Source organism: Eleutherodactylus coqui, chromosome 4 (assembly GCF_035609145.1).
Source record: "Eleutherodactylus coqui strain aEleCoq1 chromosome 4, aEleCoq1.hap1, whole genome shotgun sequence".
NCBI classification, from domain to species: Eukaryota; Metazoa; Chordata; class Amphibia; order Anura; family Eleutherodactylidae; genus Eleutherodactylus; species Eleutherodactylus coqui.
In genome coordinates, this window is record NC_089840.1 from 9,283,559 (window position 1) to 9,304,368 (window position 20,810).

A 20,810-nucleotide genomic window follows, 5' to 3' on the forward strand; every position below is an offset into this window, starting at 1 on the left:
ATTCTACGTTAAAGCGACTCCCGTGTGAAAGAGCCCTAAGACTGGACTCAGAGGAATATATATGTGCACGCGCAAAAGTACAATAAAACACACGTGCAAATACACAACAGCCATTGCACAATGGGCGGCGCAAATGCCTGTGTAAATGTGCTCACACCCATGTGACGCGGGCCTGAGGCACCTTTTACACGGAGCAATAAATTGTTCGAACACGCGGGCGATGTCAGAGATCGTTCTGCAGGTAAATCGTTGGCAATTGCGTTCTCATTCAGTCGTTCACATTCAATGTACCAGTAAATGAACAACTAAACCGTTGCTGTTCCCACGCCGCAACATGTGAATGAGTAAATGCTTATTTTTATGCCTGCAAACAGATTCTAGCTCGCCGTTCCCTCGCTGGCCGCTCCCTCACTGGCCGTTCCCTCGCTGGCCGTTCCCTCATTGGCCGTTCCCTCGCTCTCCGTTCCCTCGCTCTCCGTTCCCTCGCTCGCCGTTCCCTCGCTCGCCGTTCCCTCGCTCTCCGTTCCCTCGCTGGCCGTTCCCTTGCTCTCCGTTCCCTCGCTGGCCGTTCCCTCGCTCTCCGTTCCCTCGCTCTCTGTTCCCTCGCTCTCTGTTCCCTCGCTCTCCGTTCCCTCACTGGCCGTTCCCTCGCTCTCCGTTCCCTCACTCTCCAATCCCTCGCTGGCCGTTCCCTCACTGGCCGTTCCCTCGCTCTCCGTTCCCTCGCTCTCCGTTCCCTCGCTGTCCGTTCCCTCGCTCTCCATTCCCTCGCTCTCCAATCCCTCGCTGGCCGTTCCCTCACTGGCCGTTCCCTCGCTCGCCGTTCCCTCGCTCTCCGTTCCCTCGCTCTCCGTTCCCTCGCTGGCCGTTCCCTCGCTCTCCGTTCCCTCGCTGGCCGTTCCCTCGCTCTCCGTTCCCTCGCTCTCCATTCCCTCGCTGGCCGTTCCCTCACTCTCTGTTCCCTCACTGGCCGTTCCCTCGCTCTCCGTTCCCTCGCTCGCCGTTCCCTCGCTCTCCGTTCCCTCGCTCGCCGTCCCCTCGCTCTCCAATCCCTTGCTCGCCGTTCCCTCACTCTCCGTTCCCTCGCTCTCCGTTCCCTCGCTGGCCGTTCCCTCGCTGGCCGTTCCCTCGCTCTCCGTTCCCTCGCTGGCCATTCCCTCGCTGGCCGTTCCCTCGCTGGCCGTTCCCTCACTCTCCGTTCCCTTGCTCTCCGTTCCCTCGCTCTCCGTTCCCTCGCTCGCCGTTCCCTCGCTCTCCGTTCCCTCGCTCTCCGTTCCCCCGCTGGCCGTTCCCTCGCTCTCCGTTCCCTCGCTCTCCGTTCCCCCGCTGGCCGTTCCCTCGCTCACCGCGTTCACACTGAATTGTCCTGCAAATCCTCACGAGTCAATGACTTTTTGAACAATAAAGGGGCCCCATAGCCGGCATCACGCAGCTGAGAAAATCGTGCGAGATTTCTGCATTGTGAGATCTGAAGCCCATTCTTCTGAATGGAGTCATATACATGAACGATGTGTTCTGTTTTCACGTTCCTCGGTACGCATCGTCCATTGCTTTCAATAGGATTGTAAAACACCAGGAGCAGGCGAGTGCGATGCAAGGATTACCGTTGAAAACAATAGGAGACACTTGCCGATTCTTTGATGTAGCTGAAAGCCGCACTGGAGGATCACAACTTCCCAGAAGTGATCGGAGGCGTTTTTGCCTGAAAAATGCCGCGCCTCGTCGTAAAAACGCAAATTCGCAAGCGTAATATTGGGTGTGTAGGACGCCAAGGAAGAAGGAAGACGATTATTGTTGCTTTTTCTTCTGATTTCATTCTCTTTAAAAGCAAAAAGATTTTCGTTGATGTGATGGAGCCGGCCGCCCGGGAACAATGATTGCAGCCGTTAACCCTTTCAATGCTGCTGGCAATTTAAATGCCACAGTTGGTGTTTGGAGGGTTCCGAATGGCAATGAGATCGTGAGGTGCCATTCAGTTGTCATGACAGCTTGGGGTCTTGCCTGTGGCATGTCTTGATAGAATGCCTGTTAAAATGCAGTATAATGCAATACTATGGTACTGCATTATACTGTATGAGCGATCAGACAATAGTAAGTTGAAGTCCGTCATGGGAACTTAAAAAAAAAAAATGTAACAATGAGTAAAAAAAAAGCCTTTGTTAGTTATTAGAAGAAATAAAAGTTAATATACGTTAAAAAAAAACCTTTATCCAATATTTATAATAAAAAAAACAAATAAAAAACTCGAAAACATATTTGGAATCACTGCGTCCATAAAGGCCAATCTATCATGAAAACGCACTATTTATCCTACACAATTTCTGGAAAAAGTTTTATAAAGAGCGATCAAAAAGGCATGCGATCTCCAAAATACCAATAGAAACTGCAGGATGTACCGCAAAAAAACAGCCCCCACAGCTACGGTATATGGGCGGGGAAAGAAATGATGGCGGCAGAAAACATGTAAATTTGGTATCATTGTAATCGTACGGACCCACAGAATAAAGTTAGGTCATTTTTGACAGCACTTTGCTATAAAAACAAGACTCTTCCATTTGTTCCATTTCACTCAACTTAGATTTTTTTTAAAGTTTTTCAGCACATTAAATAGTACCAATGAAAAATACAACTCGCCCCGCAGAAAACAACGAGCCCTCCGACAGCGACGCCCATGATAAATAGACGAGCGGAAGTCAAAGTTCTGACACCGCATGGGACAGGTAAGTATTTGCCCTCCCTAAGTGATTTGCAATACCAGATGCAGCCACTGCCACATGTGGCGCTGTTTATAGAAAAAAGTTTTTAAAAAAGCAGACACTACTAGACGGAGAATGAAGTGGATATTAATATGAAATTACAGAACGAGTATCGCAGACGGGGAGTAATATCTCTGAAAGTTATTCTAAATGAGATGCACAGAAGAAGAAAAGGTCGATTCATGTTTACAAATGAGACCTTTAAGTTACATCAGACGGTTTGTCTCATTGTTGCGTTTTTTAATCTCAGAAAGGAATTAAACCTCAATGACCGGACCGCTGCATATTATTTACTTTGCATCTCATCGAGCAATGCTCCTCGCTCCGTACCGGAAATGTCAGCCAGCAGTTCTTCATAAAGCAAGCAAACAAAACTTTTCTTCTGCAGAACGTCTCCGTATGGAAACCTTTTTATTGGCTGGTGACCTTGTGAAGTCAGTCCCGCAACTTTGTACAGTCCGTTATGACCTGTCATGGGCGGGTTCATCAAGACCCTCTGCACATGTGGTGGTCCCACTCTGGGACATCGGCTTCTCTGCTTGAAGATGACACGGGGATGGCATCAACATCACTGAGAGCCAGGGCAATGATTCTTCCACTATGCGACCCGCTAGTAGCCCCCTGTTAGAACATAGCCGCAGGGTCTTAGCAGACCCTGATCAGCTCTGCCAGTGACTACTGTCACCGTGGGGGATGTTTTCCCCTGTAACTGGGGCTCTTATGGGTGCTGCTCCAATGGATGCCCCAGCTACAGTAGAAAAGTGTAAAAACAAAAGAATGACCCTCAGAGGTCTTATATAAGATCATGGGGGACACAGATGGTTAAAAAAAATAATTACATAAATAAGTAAAGCAAAAGTACAGAATAAAATAAAAATATTTACATAAGAAAGAGAATAACCCAAAGCTGACGCCAACCAAAACCATCGCCGTATGCATCCTGTAATCCAAAACCATCCATATTATATATCAAAACATCTGAAACAAAACGAGGAACCCGGCGCCATACTTTATTTTAGCATAAATTTACAACTATAAATGTTAAGAATTTTTTTTTAGCCTTTTACCCCCAATAAAACTAAATAAAACTGAAAAAAAAGTCAGTGAAAAAGTTTTTTTTTTTTTAAATCGCCCTATATGTCACGAGAAAAACAAATGCAGCAAAAATAACTTTGGTAGCTGAAGGAAAAAAAAATAGGGCAGTAAAACCCCCACATGGGTAAAATCCCTAAAGTGTCTGGTCCTTGGGGTTTATGCACACGAGCGTATATTGCCCGGCGTTTTCACGACCGGCTGATATACACTACCTTCTGATGCACAGGCTCGGCGTATATGTTGTTGGCTGAGGGAAAACAGCTTAGCTTTGCAAAGTTGACTTCCTCCTTCCCTCCCCCTTGCCGACTCACCTCCTCTCCCCTCCGGCTGTTTGCAATGGGAGGAAGAAGATAGGGAGGAGCTAAGCTCCCGCCCCTTGTCGGCAGCCAGCAAGGGGCGGAGAGGAGAAGAGAAGGGGGATGGATTTTAGCAGTAACGCTGCTAAACTCCCTCCCACCTCTCTTCTCCGGCCGCTGTCATAGGCTCCCATAGGAGTCAGGCCAGGCAGATAGTTCCAGGACTATCCTTCCTGCCCGGTGTAAAAGCACCCGGGTGGTCACTTTCATGTCGCAGGAATACGCCTGTGTGATCAGGTGCATTAGAATCCAATGCACCAGATGGTAGCGTATATCGGGCGGCCGTGAAAACGCTGGCTGATATACACTCCTGTGAATAAGCCCTTATGGTACAAAACAGCCTGGTCCATAAGGGGTTAAGAACATGGAGCCTTTTTTGTGTTTTCATCTCCACATTCCAAAAGCCACAACATTGTTAGACCCTATCCTACCAAAAGTAATTGGATCCCTGAGCAATAATCAACAGGTTCCAGCTATAATGAACTCCGCATACATAGAGCGGATGTGCAGGGTGAGGCCACACCCTCTTTTCTCAGCCCTGCCCACTTTTAGAAAAGGGACTAAGATCGGGGTCATAGTTTGAGACTTGTGTATACTAAAACACTTGCCTGTAAATCCATCCTTGCGCTGTTGCCGGTCTATAGCTGAGACTCTGGTCTACATGAAGGCGCCCCATCGTACGGCTAGAGGGGCAAAATACTTTAACCCTTTGCAATCCAATTTTGGATTTGGGTTTCCTAGGGGGCTTTCTCTTACTGCCATTATACTATGGTTCCATCTGCTGGCTAGAGCCAGTACTGCGGTATGGAACATTCTGGAGAGGCCCCCTGACAACAGAGCGGCCAGTAATATACAGTAAGAATACCCTGCCGGACATCTTCCGACATCAGAGCTGCACAGCCTTCAATCAGAATGTCTTCAGACGTTAGACAGTGGATTGGAAAGGGTTAACTGATTTTATGAAGATACAAACGGAATTTTTAAAAATCTCGCTGTTTACACTAAAAGCCTGATTTGAATATTCTGACATTTTCTGCTTCTCTCTTCTGTCCTTTTGTTTTTGCCGGTGTTTCTGGGGGATATTTTGCATTATTTTATTTTCCACTTTGACTTCATTAAGGAAAATAACACATTTCTAATATTTCTACGTCTTTTTTTCCGCCTGTGTGCGGCGGCGGCGCGGGTGACAAGCGGAGCTATCAAGGAGATATAATAGACTGTGTGAAGGGGTAATTCATGCGCAAAGTGTCTTTTTTAAGGTTCTGAAAATAGATGCACTCAGTGATGTATTCAGCGACCGCTGCTAGACGGCGAGGGGAGCGGCGCGGTTAACGCAAGGTCAATCCAATCCTGATTTAAATATAAGCGATGAAATTAGGACAGAGGATGCGACGAGATAAAGGAGGTGTTACTCACACCACATCGCTACATTTAATAAGCAGGCAGCTTCTGAATCTGCTCAGCGGGTTTGTTCCGGAGGAGCGGCTCCGAGGGAGAAACTGACAGTCAAAAATGTACAACCATTTTTTTGGAGTTTTTGACACATTGTTGATGTTTGCCATGTTGTTTCTAAGTACTTCGCACACATTGTATCTTGGAGAATTATCCAACCAAGAGGCCACGGTTCACTGCCCATTGTTACTATTATCATTGGGGCGCTTTCATACAAGCGCCAGAATGTGCAACCGCAGGTGCAGCCGGCAATCAGCGCTCATACCATGCAGGGCGATACAAAGTTTCCATTGATTCCACGCAGAATTGACGCCAAGAAATGACATTACATTATATTTTTTTGGCACACAGGTTTCAAATTTGTCATGGATTTCCATTAAAACGAATGTAGCGGATTTGACATGAATTCCATGCAGATTCTGTGTTACATCTGCATCAAAATATCTGTCGTGTGAGCACACTCTAAGGGCTTATTCACACGGGCGTATATCGGCCGGGCGGGAAAATCCGGCTGATATACGCTGCCCCTCTGATGCATTGGCTTACAATGCATCACTGCACAGGGGCGTATTTCCGCAGCGTGAAGAACCCGACTAGATGCTTTCACGCCGACGGCAGCAGCTGCATAGATTCCTATGGGAGCCTATGCTAGCTGCCAGAGAAGGGAGGTGGGAGGGAGTTTAGCAGCGTGACTGCTAAACTCCCTTCTCTTCTCCTCTCCACCCCTTGCCGCTGTTTGCTGGCTGCGGACAAGGGAGGGAGATTAGCTCCACCCCTGTCCCGCCCCTCCCATCGCAAACGGCCGGAGGGGAGAAGAGAGGAGGTGAGCTGACGACGGGGAGAGAAGGGGGAATGTCTCCCCAGGCCCCATGGCATTGCAGCCTCGGCGTATATGCACCGGGCCCTTTGCCGTTCAGGTGTTTTTACAACACAAGCGGGCGCACGTAAAACGCCTACGACCGTGTAAATAAGCCCTAATAGTCCTATAACTAAAGACGTACTTACATTGGCGAGTTTGCCGTGCATGGAAATAGAGCTCATTATTTTCAATGGGTCTATTTACATCTACAATTATCCTCTCTGCAAGACAGAAAATTCACAGCAGGTTCTATTTTTCTGCAATTTGATACAAAACTGACACATTATTTCCTATAGGCAAATTAAAAATCCCATGTACGCTACTGGTTAAAAGTTTTAGAACACTTACAGTTCAAGTCCAGCAAATAACGTGAAATGGTTCAAAAATAAGTTAAAAACGTTAAAACATTATGAAATTTTAACCTGAAATGCAACAATAATCTGAATTTAGGATTTTAACAAAAGGACTTATTTCTGGGCACACATGAAGGACGGCCGCTCGCAGCACAGAAAACTTAATTTATGGTTTGAAATTGGACACAAACTATTCCTAGCGGTGTGTCAACTTTTGTAGATGACTTCCAAACCCTCCTATTCTATATAACCAGTGTTTGAACAGACTGTATTACCCCCTCCGGGGCAGGATCGGGACAGTTTTGCTTTTCAGGACAGAAGACATTGCTATCATAATGGCAAGAAAAAGGCAATTAACTAAAGACAATTCTAACCCATAAAAGTGTAGGTCTGTCCTGCGGGGGAAATTGCAAGAAAGTCGAGGTGGCAGCCAATACCGTTTCCAATACCATCAAAAGGCACCTGAAAACTGTCATGAAGAGTCTGGCAGACCAAAGTTTGCTACAAAATCTAATTTGCTATGAGTTTTTGAGAGTCAACAGTTTATTTAATCAGTGCCTCACAGCACAAAAATGTCAAGCACAGCTTAATACAGCAAGAAATAAATAAGTTCTTGTTTCACCTCTGGAGAGAAAACTTCTCTCTGCAGGTCCGACAGGTAGAGAGAATCAGTAAGAAGCCACTGCTGACACTGCAAGATAAAACAAGGCTTGCTTGGGCCAAACTGCAGCGGCAGTGGACTACTGAAGAGTGGAAGAAGGTCTTCTGGACTGATGAATCACAATGTGACATCTTTGGTCATGCAGGGTTTTTGTAGGCCATCGAGTAGGTGAAAGGATGGTTCCTAAGTGTGTGACACCAACTGTCATATATGTAAGAGGAAGCATGAAGGTCTAGGGTTTTTGCAGGATACACAGTTGGGAATTTGCACGTGTGGGTTTTGATATGTCATGCAATACCCTCTGGTGTGCGCCTAGTTGGGCAGGGGTTCATAGTTCAGCAAGAGAGTGATCCAAAATATACTTCTTGGTTACTGAATGTCGGAACTACTTCAGAAAACAGAAGAAGCCAGTAGGCTTCAAAGAACGGAACGGCCTGCACAGTCTCCAGACTTAAACCCAATTGAGCTGGTTTGGGATGAACTGGGCAGAAGGGTGAAAGCGAAGCAACGTACAAGTGCAGCAAATATGTGGGAACCTCTGCAACAATGCTGGGAAGAAATTACTGAACAATAGCTGAATGCAATAATAGAAAGAATGACTCGATGGTGGAAAGATGTTATATCAGCCAGAGGGGGCGACCGGGAAGAGTCAAAAATCTAGATTTAGTTTGGGGAAACAAAGTTACTCCTTTTTTTAAGTCATTTTAACTTGTTTATTTTTTTCTCTGCTTTCATTTCAAAGTACATTTGAGATATTAACCTCTTCCCGCCCCAGGACGTAAATGTACGTCCTGGCTGCGGAGTACTTAACGTAACAGGACGTACACTTACATCCTGGTGATAGCACGAGATCAGGAGAGATCCTGAGCTATCCGGCAGTGGGAGCCAGCTGTCACCGATAGCCGTCCTCTGCCTGCAACAGCGGGGGTGTATCAGGGCAGCGACTCCTGCTGTTAACCCCTTCCCTGCAGAAATCCGCTCGTGTGAACGAGCCCTTATACATGGAATAGTGCTTTCTCCTTGGCCTGACTCATGAGATATTTGGTCGCGCTTCTTTGGTCAATATATTTATTGCTTATCATTGTGATTCGTTATGGTGCCATATATTTTACATTATTTAACGTTCCCCGCCTTCTCCCCCCTCCCCTTGATGTTTGGTGGTTTTCGTATGGGACCTGTTATAAGGATTCCTAGATAGTTTTGAAAAGTTATGCGTCAGTTCCAATTAAGGGTTAAAACCAATTCTGATTATAAATGAATGGGACTCTTTTTGGCGCAGCTTTGATGTAAATTAACGCAGTTTCAAAGTGAAATCTGCAACAAAATCCTCCCCCCCTCCGTACCGCACTGCGGCTGCCCCTTCTCTGTGCTCATCGCTGGCACGCTAGGAGTAAGCCCTCACCGCCGGCTTGTGAAATTAACCTCTTCTTATTATATTTCGCTAATTGAGATCCCGTTTTAAAGGTCAGATCATAATAAGGTGCAGAACAGCTGTATGGTGCGATAGAACACACCGCCATCCCGTCCGCTCCTGGTAATTACGCGACCTTCAATACCAGCGCACAATATCTGATACCATTATTAGGATATCACTTAATTGTCAAGATGTGACCCAAATCCAGACGCTGGATAAAGCCGGGGTTATGTGCTACAAATGGGAGTAAAAAATAAGATAGAACAGTGTATGAGGATGGAAGAAAGTGGAAGAACTCTGTGGTAATTCTAATGTCATCCACTAGGGGGAGCAGTGATACAGGGTAATAATGCAGGGTGTTTTATCAGAAGCACAACCCATTATTCCGCAGTGTAATCTGTGTAGGGCGGTACTCCTTTTCAGGAGTTCAGTGTTTAGCAGTGACTTTGGTCCTTTTGCCCATAGCAGCCAATCATAGCGCAGCTTTCAATTTACCAGGATTTAGAAATAAAAGCTGAGCTCTGATTGGCTGCTGTAGGCAACCGGACGGAATGAGGCGATCAGCCGACAGACAATGCTTGTTCATTCGTCAATGAATCATTTGCACTTTAAAAGTGCGTTTAGACGGAACGATTGTCTTTCAAATGAGCAAAAGTGAACTGATAATCGTTCGGGCTGAACGCGAGCCGACGGCCGAACGACGAATGAGGAGCCTTCACTTTTCGTTCGTCGTTCATTTTATGGAGGCATAAAAATCATCGTTGGCTCGTCCGCTTACTGTTTGGTGCTCGTTCAGTCCTCTAATACGCTTAGGCCTCCCACAGGGATTTTCGTGGTAAGGCTTTAAATATAAGTCCTTCCCTGAAGATCATTCCTAGCTGTAGTAAAAAATAAAAAAATATATGTATATACTCACCTCTCCGCCGCTGTCGGGGCTCCAGTGTGTCCTTTTTTTTTTTTTTTTACAGCAGCCTCGGATAAGGCAGTTACTCGAGTGAGCATTGCTCTCCTCGAGTAACTGCATTCTCGTCCGAGCAGGCTCGGGGGGGGGGGGGGGAGATCTCTCTCACTCTTCCCCCCGCCGCCCACTGAGCCTGCTCGGACGAGAATGCAGTTACTCGAGAAGAGCAATGCTCACTCGAGTACCTGCCTTATCCGAGAGTGCTCGCTCATCTCTACTAAGGATGATTTTCAGGGAGGGGCTTATATTTCAAGCCATTTCCTGAAAATCACTGCAGGGATTGCCTGCCTCCCATTGCTTTCAATGAGGCCGTTGGCTGTTGTACCGGCCCTATTAAAAGCAATGGGCACGGAGCCATGGTAACGCGCATTTTGCTAATGCATGGAGCACTGTTTTTTGCGCACATAGGTGCTCGTCTGACTGAGCCCTAAATGATGCATTTTTTCTGCAGGTCAGTACGATTACAACAATAGCAACATTTTATATATCATTTTTTTTCACTGTTGCATAATAAAAACCTTTTTTTTGGATTTTATTTCTGTTTTTGTTTTGCGCCATTCTAAGTCCCAAAAACGTTTTTTCCATCTATGGAGCCCGGTGGGAGCTTGTTTTTGTGTGATGAGATGTAATTTTTATTGGTACCATTTTGGGGTACATGCGGCTTTTTCGATCACTGGTAGTGCGCTTTCACACGGGCGACAAAATCGCACGATTTTCACCTGATGTGATAGTAAAAAAGCTGATTATGAAAGCAATGACTTACAAGGGTTTCCTTCCCACCAGCGATGTTTTCACTGATGCGATGTTGAGAAAACATAAAATTGCAGCTGGTCGATTATCTTTCTGCGATGTGTGACTGTTTTTTTTTAATCTTCTTTGTTTTCCTATGGAGTCTTCTTTTTATCACATCGCACGTTTGTTTGTATCAATGTGATTTTAACATTAGAAAGTCCTACTGACTTTGCGATAAAAAAATTGTCCGATTTTATAGCGGGCGTCAGCGATGCAATATTATTCCTTAGAAAAGAGCATCGCTGACGCTCAAAATTTATGGGAACAAGGTAGTGATTTTGCCGCGATTTTCTCACAGCAAAATCGCGATCGCCCTTGGGAAACTAGCCTGAGGGTGCATTCCGACAAGCGTGGTTTACACGCTAGGTTGCTATGGAAGCACTCACACAGAGTTTTCAACCAGTGCAGAATGGTAAAAAAGATAGGACAGCGAGTGCCGTCTCACCTGTCAGCTCCGTGCTGCAGCGCTGTCCATGGTGCTGACCACAGGCTCCTATGGGATCCGCGGCAGCATTCTGCTCGCAGCATGGACATATGAATGGGCTGCTCCATGGAGCACGAAGCATATCGTTTAACGCAGAATTCCTGCATGTTAGCAGCGTGGTTTACACGTTGCTGTAGCAGCGTGTAAACGACGCTCGTCCGAAAGTATCTTATTGTGTTTTTTTGGTAGGCAAAATGAATAAAAAACACATTTTGGCAGTTTTTTTACAGCATTTGCTATGCAGGATGTTTACTTTATTGTATGTGTTGTTACAGATGTGTTTTCAATCAAAAAAGGGAAAATGCAAAAAAGGTTATTTGTTACTATTTCTTCCCCCATTTTTAACATTTTTTATGTCCCTCCAAGGAACTTGAACCTGTGCAACCCATTGGGCCTCCACAATTACATAGCGGAGGGCTGATGACATCACAGAGGGAAGGTCCTCTGTCTGTGAACCCTTTACATGCAGCGATCAACATTGACTAATGCTACTGGTGGGGGAGTTCAACCTACTACAACTCCGAGCGTGCCATCGGTCTGCAACTATCAGGGCATGCTGGGAGTTGTAGTTCTATCAAAACGTAGGTCCTCCATCTCCAAGCATTGTACATTGCCATGATGTTCAGGTGAGGAGACCCGCGATCAGCCTGGGCTGCACTTCTGTAATATGGACACAAAGCAGAGCGTGTCACCGGCGTTGGGCTAAGGCGGCACTGTCCAACTGGCTGCATGTGTCCAAGCCACACCCACTGCAGCAGCAATGCCACATGATTGCTGGCCGCTGTGGATGGCTGTGGGACCAGTTGTGGTTCCATTGGTGTCATTTGAGGCTACTTGTGACTTTTTATCACTTTTATTGAGTTTCTTGGCATCCGGATGACCGAAAAGCAGCAATTCTGGCATTGTTTCTTCCTTTCTGCAGCACGCACCTCGCAGTATAAATAATGTTAACTTTATGTCCACACGCTGCGGACAGTCCGCTGCGGCCAAGCCGCGCTGAAACTGACATGCTGAGTGGGATTCAAAGCCGCGGCATGTTAATTGTAACACCGTTTCCTCTGCAGACTCTCTCCTCTCTGTGGGGAGTGATGGCCGCAGCGGAATACAGGCGGCGAAGCTGCTTCAAAACCCGCGCCGAACAGCAGGGGTTGTAAAGCTGCCTTTTTGCCATGGAAATCATAATATTTTTACAGTGCTCAACCTTATGAAGTAGCACTTTACTGCACTATACTACTTATGAACGTGGCTCAACCATCTCAGATTTGGCAGGACCATCCCAGATCCGGTCACTATTACTATGAGTGGGATACAGAGGGTGTGGCTTAGCATAAAGGCGTGTGGCCTGTTCTAAAAAGTTATCCCTCATTACTCAAAAGTTGAGAAGTATGGAGATGTCCAGTTGTAAACCAGTGATGATCAATCCTTAGTAGATCAGTGAGAGTCGGCAGCCCAGGATCTCTGATGATCAGGTGGGTTGGTTAGCTTGTGCATGCGGCTGATGTTTGCAGAAGGTATACAGCCCCATTCTCACTGCAATGGCCAGACTTGCAGGCAAAGTTGTCATTGAAGGGAATGGGAACTTTAAGTGCACTACTAAGTCTGACCACTGCAGTGAGAATAGAGCTGTTTACTTCCTGAAGAAATCAGCTCAGAGCATGATTGCACCAGTGGGTGGCAGAGGTTCCGGGTGGCAGACCCCTACCAATCTACTAATGATGTCCTGTCCTAAGGATAGCCAATCTCTAGTTTATAATTTGACAACCTCTTTAAGTCAACAGTAAGTATGCCTATAGGGGGCATTCAGAGCTCAGCATCAGACAAACAAAGCTCAGATCTCTGTAAAGACAGTTTATGTAGATTGTCTGATGTTTATGGACATTAGATGTCTACTGAGTTTGTAGAGATGCTAAATGGAGAGTCTCCATTACTGCATTTGCATTCTATTCGGTTCTTGTTATCCGCTATCTCGCACTGGGAAGACGCTGATTGTAACGTTTTTTCAATAGGATTACGGAGATTACTGAGCCCTGAAAATCCGCTGCGCCCCATCGTTATCATTACTGTATCTTACATAAGTGTGATGAGAGCAGCAGAAATGTAAAGAAACGTCTACATCCACAGAACACGTGAGAGGCGGGAGACTCCTTATAAGATCTTCCTTTAACAAGATAACAGAAGACGTCTTGGAATTACAGTTTTCTGAAGATGATTTCTGTATTACATGAGATTGATGCTGTCGCCTCCAAGATCTGCAATCCTGAGATTTCACCCACATAACACACTTACTGAAATACACTATGCTGATAAAAGTATTGGCCCCCCCAGCAGTCCTGTGCCGTCAGGTGATGTGTGAGCATTAGGTATAAAGTAGAGGATGACACATCATATCCCAGTACAGAAACCATCAGATTCCCCCAGGTGTAGAGCTGACAACAGGGTCTGGTGGTGGGATGTCACCAGGTGTAGAGCAGACAATGGGGTCTGGAGGGGGGATGTCACCAGGTATAGAGCTGACAATGGGGTCTGGTGGGGGAAAGTCACCAGGTGTAGAGCTGACAACGGGGTCTGGTGGGGGATGTCACCAGGTGTAGAGCTGACAACGGGGTCTGGTGGGGGGTGTCACCAGGTGTAGAGCTGGCAACGGGGTCTGGTGGTGGGATGTCACCAGGTTTAGAGCTGATAACGGGGTCTGGTAGAGGGATGTCACCAGGTGTAGAGCTGACAACGGGGTCTGGTGGTGGGATGTCACCAGGTGTAGAGCTGACAACGGGGTCTAGCGAGGGGAAGTAACCAGATGTAGAGCTGAGAACGGGGTCTAGTGGTGGGATGTCACCAGGTGTAGAGCTGACAACGGGGTCTGATGGGGGGATGTCACCAGGTGTAAAGCTGACAACGGGGTCTGGTGGTAGGATGTCACCAGGTGTAGAGCCGACAACGGGGTCTGATGGTAGGATGTCACCAGGTGTAGAGCCAACAACGCGGTCTGGTGGTAGGATGTCACCAGGTGTACAACTGACATCGGGGTCTGTTGGTGGGATGTAACCAGGTGTAGAGTTAACAAAAGGGTCTGGTGGTGAGATATCACTAGGTGTAGAGCTGACAATAGGGTCTGCTGGTGGGATGTCACCAGGTGTAGAGCTGACAATGCGGTCTCCTGGTGGGATGTCACCAGGTGTAGAGCTGAAAATGGGATATGGTTGTGGTATGTGACCTGGTGTAGAGCTGACAACGGGGTCTGGTGGAAGGATGTCCCCAGGTGTAGAGCTGACAATGGGATCTGGTGGAGGGATGTCACCAGGTGTAGAGCCAACAACGGTGTTTGGTGGTAGGATGTCACCAGGTGTACAACTGAAATCCGGGTCTGTTGGTGGGATGTCACCAGGCGTAGAGCTAACAGGGGGATGTCACCAGGTGTAGTTCTGTCAACGGGGTCTGGTGGTAGTATGTCACCAGGTGTAGAGTTGACAAATGGGTCTAGTGGTGAGATGTCACTAGGTGTAGAGCTGACAATAGGGTCTGCTGGTGGGGTGTCACCAGGTGTAGAGCTGACAATGGGGTCTCCTGGTGGGATGTCACCAGGTGTAGAGCTGATAACGGGGTCTGGCAGGGGGATGTCTCCAGGTGTAGAGCTGACAACAGGGTCTGTTGGTGGGATGTCACCAGGTGTAGAACTGACAACAGGGTCTGGCAGGGGGATGTCACCAGGTGTAGAGCTCACAATGGGGTCTGGTGGTAGGATGTCACAAGGTGTAGAGCTGACAACGGGGTCTGTTGGTGAGATGTCACCAGGTGTAGAGCTGACAACGGGGTCTGGCAGGGGTTCTAGTGGGGGGTTTGTCACCAAGTGTAGAGCTGACAATGGGGTCTGCTGGTGGGATGTCACCAGGTGTAGAGCTGACAATAGGGGCTGCTGGTGGGATGTCACCAGGTGTAGAGCTGATGATGGGGTCTGGTGGGTGGATGTCACCAGGTGTAAAGCTGACAACAGGGTCTGGTGGTGGGATGTCACCGGGTGTAGACCTGAAAATGGGGTATGGTTGGGTGATGTGACCAGGTGTAGAGCTGACAACGGGGTCTGGTGGGGGAATGTCACAAGGTGTAAAGCTGACAATGGGGTCTGGTGTGGGGTTGTCACCAACCAATCCGTACAGACATCGCAGTACTGGACCTTCTAGAGTCCACTGTTGGCCATGTTATTGGAAGATGGAAGACATCCTGTGTATGCGGTGCCGCCACAATCGGGGAGACCCCGTAAACTTACAGAATGTGTGCGATGAAGCCTTGTTGGAGCTGTGAAGACATCACACACATCGTCTGCCCTCATTCAGGAGGTCTTACTGGCCATTGGAACATCCATTAGTACCAGAACCATCCATAGGGAACCGCATGTGAAGGGTTACCATGGATGTGTGGCGGCACAAAACATCACATCAGTGAATGCACAGCGGCGCCTGCAATGGGGCTTGGAGTGTCAGAGTGGAATCAAGTTTTGTACACAGAATCACGGTACACCATCTTCCGATCGGACGGTCGGACTTGGATTTGGAGGTTGTCTGGAGAGCAGTTTCTAAATACTGCCCCACAAATGAAGTTTGGAGGAAGTTCTGTTATGGTCTGGGGGAAGGGGGGTGGCTGGGATTGACTAGTGTCATTGGTTATAGTGAAGTCCACTCTCAACATCAATGGGTACAGACACATTCCGGTCAATGTGGCATCACCTCCCCTGTCGCAATACTTTGGTGCAGCTCTGTGTCTCCACCAATATGACTGAATACCACCATGCTTCACTTGCTGAGTGCAGACAACTTGCAATGCTCTCGAACCATGCTTCATTGCTGCCTGCAGACACTCCTTATTGTACCGCTCTCCACCATGCTTCACTGCTACCTGCAAACTCTCATTATTGTACCACTCTCCACCATGCTTCACTGCTGCCTGCAGGCACCCATTTTTGTACTGCTCTCCACCATGCTTCACTGCTACCTGCAGACATTCACTATTGTATGGCTCTCCACCATGCTTCACTGCTGCCTGCAGACACTCATTATTGTATTGCTCTCCACCATGCTTCACTGCTGCATGCAGACACTTATTATTGTACTGCTCTCCACCATGCTTCACTGCTGCCTGCAGACACTCATTATTGTATTGCTCTCCACCATGCTTCACTGCTGCCTGCAGACACCCATTTTTGTACTGCTCTCCACCATACTTCATTTCTACCTGCAGACACTCATTATTGTACCGCTCTCCACCATGCTTCACTGCTGCCTGCAGACACTCATTATTGTACCGCTCTCCACCATGCTTCACTGCTGCCTGCAGACACTCATTATTGTACCGATCTCCACTATGTTTCACTGCTGCCTGCAGATGCTCCTTATTGTACCGCTCTCCACCATGCTTCATTGCTGCCTGCAGACACTCATTATTGTACCGCTCTCCACCATGCTTCACTGCTGCCTGCAGACACTCAATGTTGTTCTGCTCTCCACCATGCTTCACTGCTGCCTGCAAATGCTCCTTATTGTACAGCTCTCACCCATGCTTCACTGCTTCCTGCAGACACTCATTATTGTACTGTTCTCCACCATGCTTCACTGCAGCCTGCAGACACTCATTATTCTACCGCTCTCCATCCTGCTTTACTGCTTCCTGCAGACACTCATTATTGTACCGCTCTCCACCATGCTTCACTGCTGCCTGTAGACACTCGTTATTGTACTGTTTTCCACCATGCTTTACTGCTGCCTGCAGACACTCATTCTTGTACCGCCCTCCACATGCTTCACTGCTGCCTGCAGACACTCATTATTGTACCGCCCTCCACCATGCTTCACTGCTGCCTGCAGACACAAAGTGTTCTTTCTTTGCAGTATTTTTTCTGCAACTGCCTAACACTTCTGCACAGTACTATCTATCTATCTATCTATCTATCTATCTATCTATCTATCTATCTATCTCATATCTATTTATCTATCTATCTCATATCTATCTATCTATCTATCTATTTATCTCATATCTATCTATCTATCTATCTATCTATCTATCTAACATCTATCTATCTATCTATCTATCTATCTATCTATCTATCTATCTCATCTCTATCTATCTATCTATCTATCTATCTATCTATCTCATATATATCTATCTATCTCTCTCATATCTATCTCTCTCATATCTATCTATCACTCTATCTCTCTCATATCTATCTATCTATCTATCTATCTATCTATCTATCTATCTATCTATCTATCTCATCTCTATCTATCTATCTCATATCTATCTATCTATCTATCTATCTATCTATCTATCTATCTCTCTCATATCTATCTATCACTCTATCTCTCTCATATCTATCTATCTATCTATCTATCTATCTATCTATCTATCTATCTATCTATCTATCTATCTATCTATCTATCTATCTATCTCTCTTTCATATCTATCTATCTATCTATCTATCTATCTCATATCTATCTATCTCTCTCATATCTATCTATATCTCTCATATCTATCTATCTCTCTCATATCTCTCTCTCATCTCTCTCTCTCTCATCTCTCTCTCTATCTCTCATATCTCTCTCTCATCTCTCTCTCTCTCATATATCTCTCTCTCATATATATCTCTCTCATCTCTCTCTCTCTCTCTCATATCTCTCTCATATCTCTCTCATCTCTCTCTCATCTCTCTCTCATCTCTCTCTCTCCCTCTCTCATATCTCTCTCTCATATCTCTCATCTCTCTCTCTCTCCCTCTCTCATATCTCTCACTCTCATATATCTCTCTCATATCTCTCTCATCTCTCTCATATCTCTCTCTCATATCTCTCTCATCTCTCTCATATCTCTCTCTCATATCTCTCTCTCTCATCTCTCTCTCTCTCTCATATCTCTCTCATCTCTCTCTCATCTCTCTCTCTCCCTCTCTCATATCTCTCTCTCATATCTCTCTCATCTCTCTCTCTCTCTCTCCCTCTCTCATATCTCTCACTCTCATATCTCTCTCTCATATCTCATATCTCTCTCATCTCTCTCTCTCTCTCTCATATCTCATATCTCTCTATCTATCGCTTAATACGCTGTACAGATATCCCATAGGCACGTGTAACGCACACATACACTCCAAGATAGTACATGGCGATGGGTGGCATTACATATTGGCTGCGTACTGCGCACATATATCCCGCTGATCCGCACGCTGTGAGATACGCTGGTGTGAGCCCTGACTTATGACGCATTCTGCAAGGGGCTCTTTAAGGCAATTTGAAGGTGATTCTTACATAATATTGAATGAATCCTCTGCAAGTTGGGAGTTCCTGACCGGTTTTCCCCTTCTGATCTTTGCTGTCACACCTGATTTATGAAGAAGCGATGAAGTGTTTGTGGGCGACACATTCCTCCGCCCCTTTGTAATTGGGAAGTGTAATTCTCCACATATTACACATTATTACATAACGCCTCCCAGTCTAGGAATCATGGATGAACCTGCGCCGTCTTGTCGCTGCCGCTCCTGATTTACATGAAGAATGGCTGTGTAGTAACAAGTGATTTACATACAAGATCGCACGCCGTCCTGACTCACCCGCCTGAAATAGCCGTAAATTAGGAGGGGGCGCCGTCCTTCTCACTCGCTACTCTCCGTACAATGACGTCATCTGGTTTGTGTTATGGCGCCAAAATAGAGCCGGCGTGAAGTCTGTAATTGGTTTTGCAATCCATTGTATCACTGTGGTGTTCTCCGACTATGTGGATGAGATGATTGGCGCAGCTTGTAGATACATCCGCCGTCCTCTGGACTAAAGGGGTCACTGTTATGTACAACCCCATATGCCCTCTAAGAAGGGCAGGACTGACTAGACAGGAGTTGTCTGAAGGTCCGGAGCATTATGGGAACCTACAGCCCCCTATCGAGAGACGCCCCCTACATCTTGCTGGGGGAGTCGGAGCTCCATTTTTCGGAATGTACAACCCCTTAGTAACCAGCTGTACGGGTCAGCCGGGACCTGCGTTAATGGTCAAGAGTGGAGAAACTTCCATTCCTGACCATTTAACCCCTTGCATACTGCTGTTTATATCTTCCGATATTCCAGGACTAATGTTAGAATAGCGCCCCCCGTTATTTCTGTCCCCAGGTATTCCAGGACTAATGGTAGATTAGCGCCCCCTAGTGTTTATACCCTACATATTCTAATACTAATGTTAAAATTGCACCCTATGCTGTTTATAACTTCAGATATTCAAAGACTAACTATAGAAATGCGCCCCCTGCAGTTTGTATCCCCAAATATTCCTGGACTAATGTTAGAATAGTGTCACCTGTTGTTTATCAGGAGGAGTATCATCACTCCTTAGGGAGACACCTAGAAGGTGAGTGAGGAGACCTATAAGGCCATTCATGCTCCTCTGGGTAATATGCAAATAAGGAAGATGGAACAATGCCTCCACAGTGCCACCTATAGAAAGGTGGCATTCCTGCAAATCAACATCCGACCCTTTTTACAAGTCTTTATAACAATGACTGGAAACTGAACATCAAGCCAGAATTCATACATAGACAGCTGCTTTGGGGTGTTTCCCCTCATCGCTGTGCAGTAGGTTGTCGGCTTGGGTAGTGGGAGGCCTATGATGCAGGTCGGGAAATGTATCATCACTCCCTAAGGAGACACCTAGAAGGTGAGTGAGGAGACACAGGTATTGATTTGCAGGAATGCTGCCATCCAATAGGTGGCGCTGCAGAGGTATTGTTCCACCTTCCTTATTAACCTGCTGTTTATTTCACCAGATATTCTAGATTGTTAGAATAGCGCCCCCTGCTGTTTATAACCCCATATATTGCAGGACTGATGTTCAAATGGGGCGAATGGAGCATATGAACGGGGAATGCCATCTTGGCACAATCCCTTTAAGCTACAGATAGTTGAAGAGCAGTTAGAGGGAGTGCACTAACATATGACTGCAGGCAGGGGAGGATTGGCCAATCAACCCATCGGGAAAGTTCCCGCTGGGCCTCTCAGATTCTGGATCCAGTGCAGGGAGGATTTTTTAAAAATCTATTTGCTGAAATGTTCAAAATGTAAAAAAAAACAGTGACACCCACTTGTATCGCTCCTCTCACTGCCGGCCTCTGCAGTCTGGACCACCCGTACTTTTCACCTGCTGAGTTCTGGGTAATGCGATCATGTGACTGTCACACAATGGCCTTACCCACAACTCAGCAGGTGAACACTGTGGGCGGTCCGAACTGCAGAGGTCGGTAGCGGTTGCTTTCTATAAGGAGGTTTATCACTGAGTGCGGCACTACGGATAGGGAGATTATGTAGAAGTTTGGGAAATGAAGCCAGGTCCCTGGAAAATTGAGATGTGAAAGCTATCTGTGTGTTTCAAATTCTGTAGAGGCCACTTGCGACCGGTAGAAGTCATCATGACGGTATGGGCCAGATGAACAAAAAGGGAATGTTTAACATGCTGCGTTCTTTGTTGTGCTTGTATATTACACAATTCCTACTATGTATGGAAATGTATTTGATTGGCTGTGAATTACCCTGTATCACTTGTGCATACAGCGCACACGTAATACGTGGTAATCATACCTTCAAGTGAGCCTGGCCCAATAATCATACAGCT

At 46.6% G+C, this 20,810-nt stretch overlaps 1 protein-coding gene across 1 annotated transcript in view; it reads right to left on the reverse strand.

The window, feature by feature from the left end:
• Positions 1-377: 377 nt before the first annotated feature.
• The window catches only part of LOC136626437 (ribosome-binding protein 1-like), a 68,455-nt gene continuing 48,022 nt past the window's right edge, over positions 378-20,810 (reverse strand). Inside the window, exon 2 of the mRNA XM_066601505.1 lies at positions 378-1,366. Coding sequence (XP_066457602.1) covers positions 378-1,366 — 989 coding nt within the window. The remainder of the gene's footprint in view (positions 1,367-20,810) is intronic.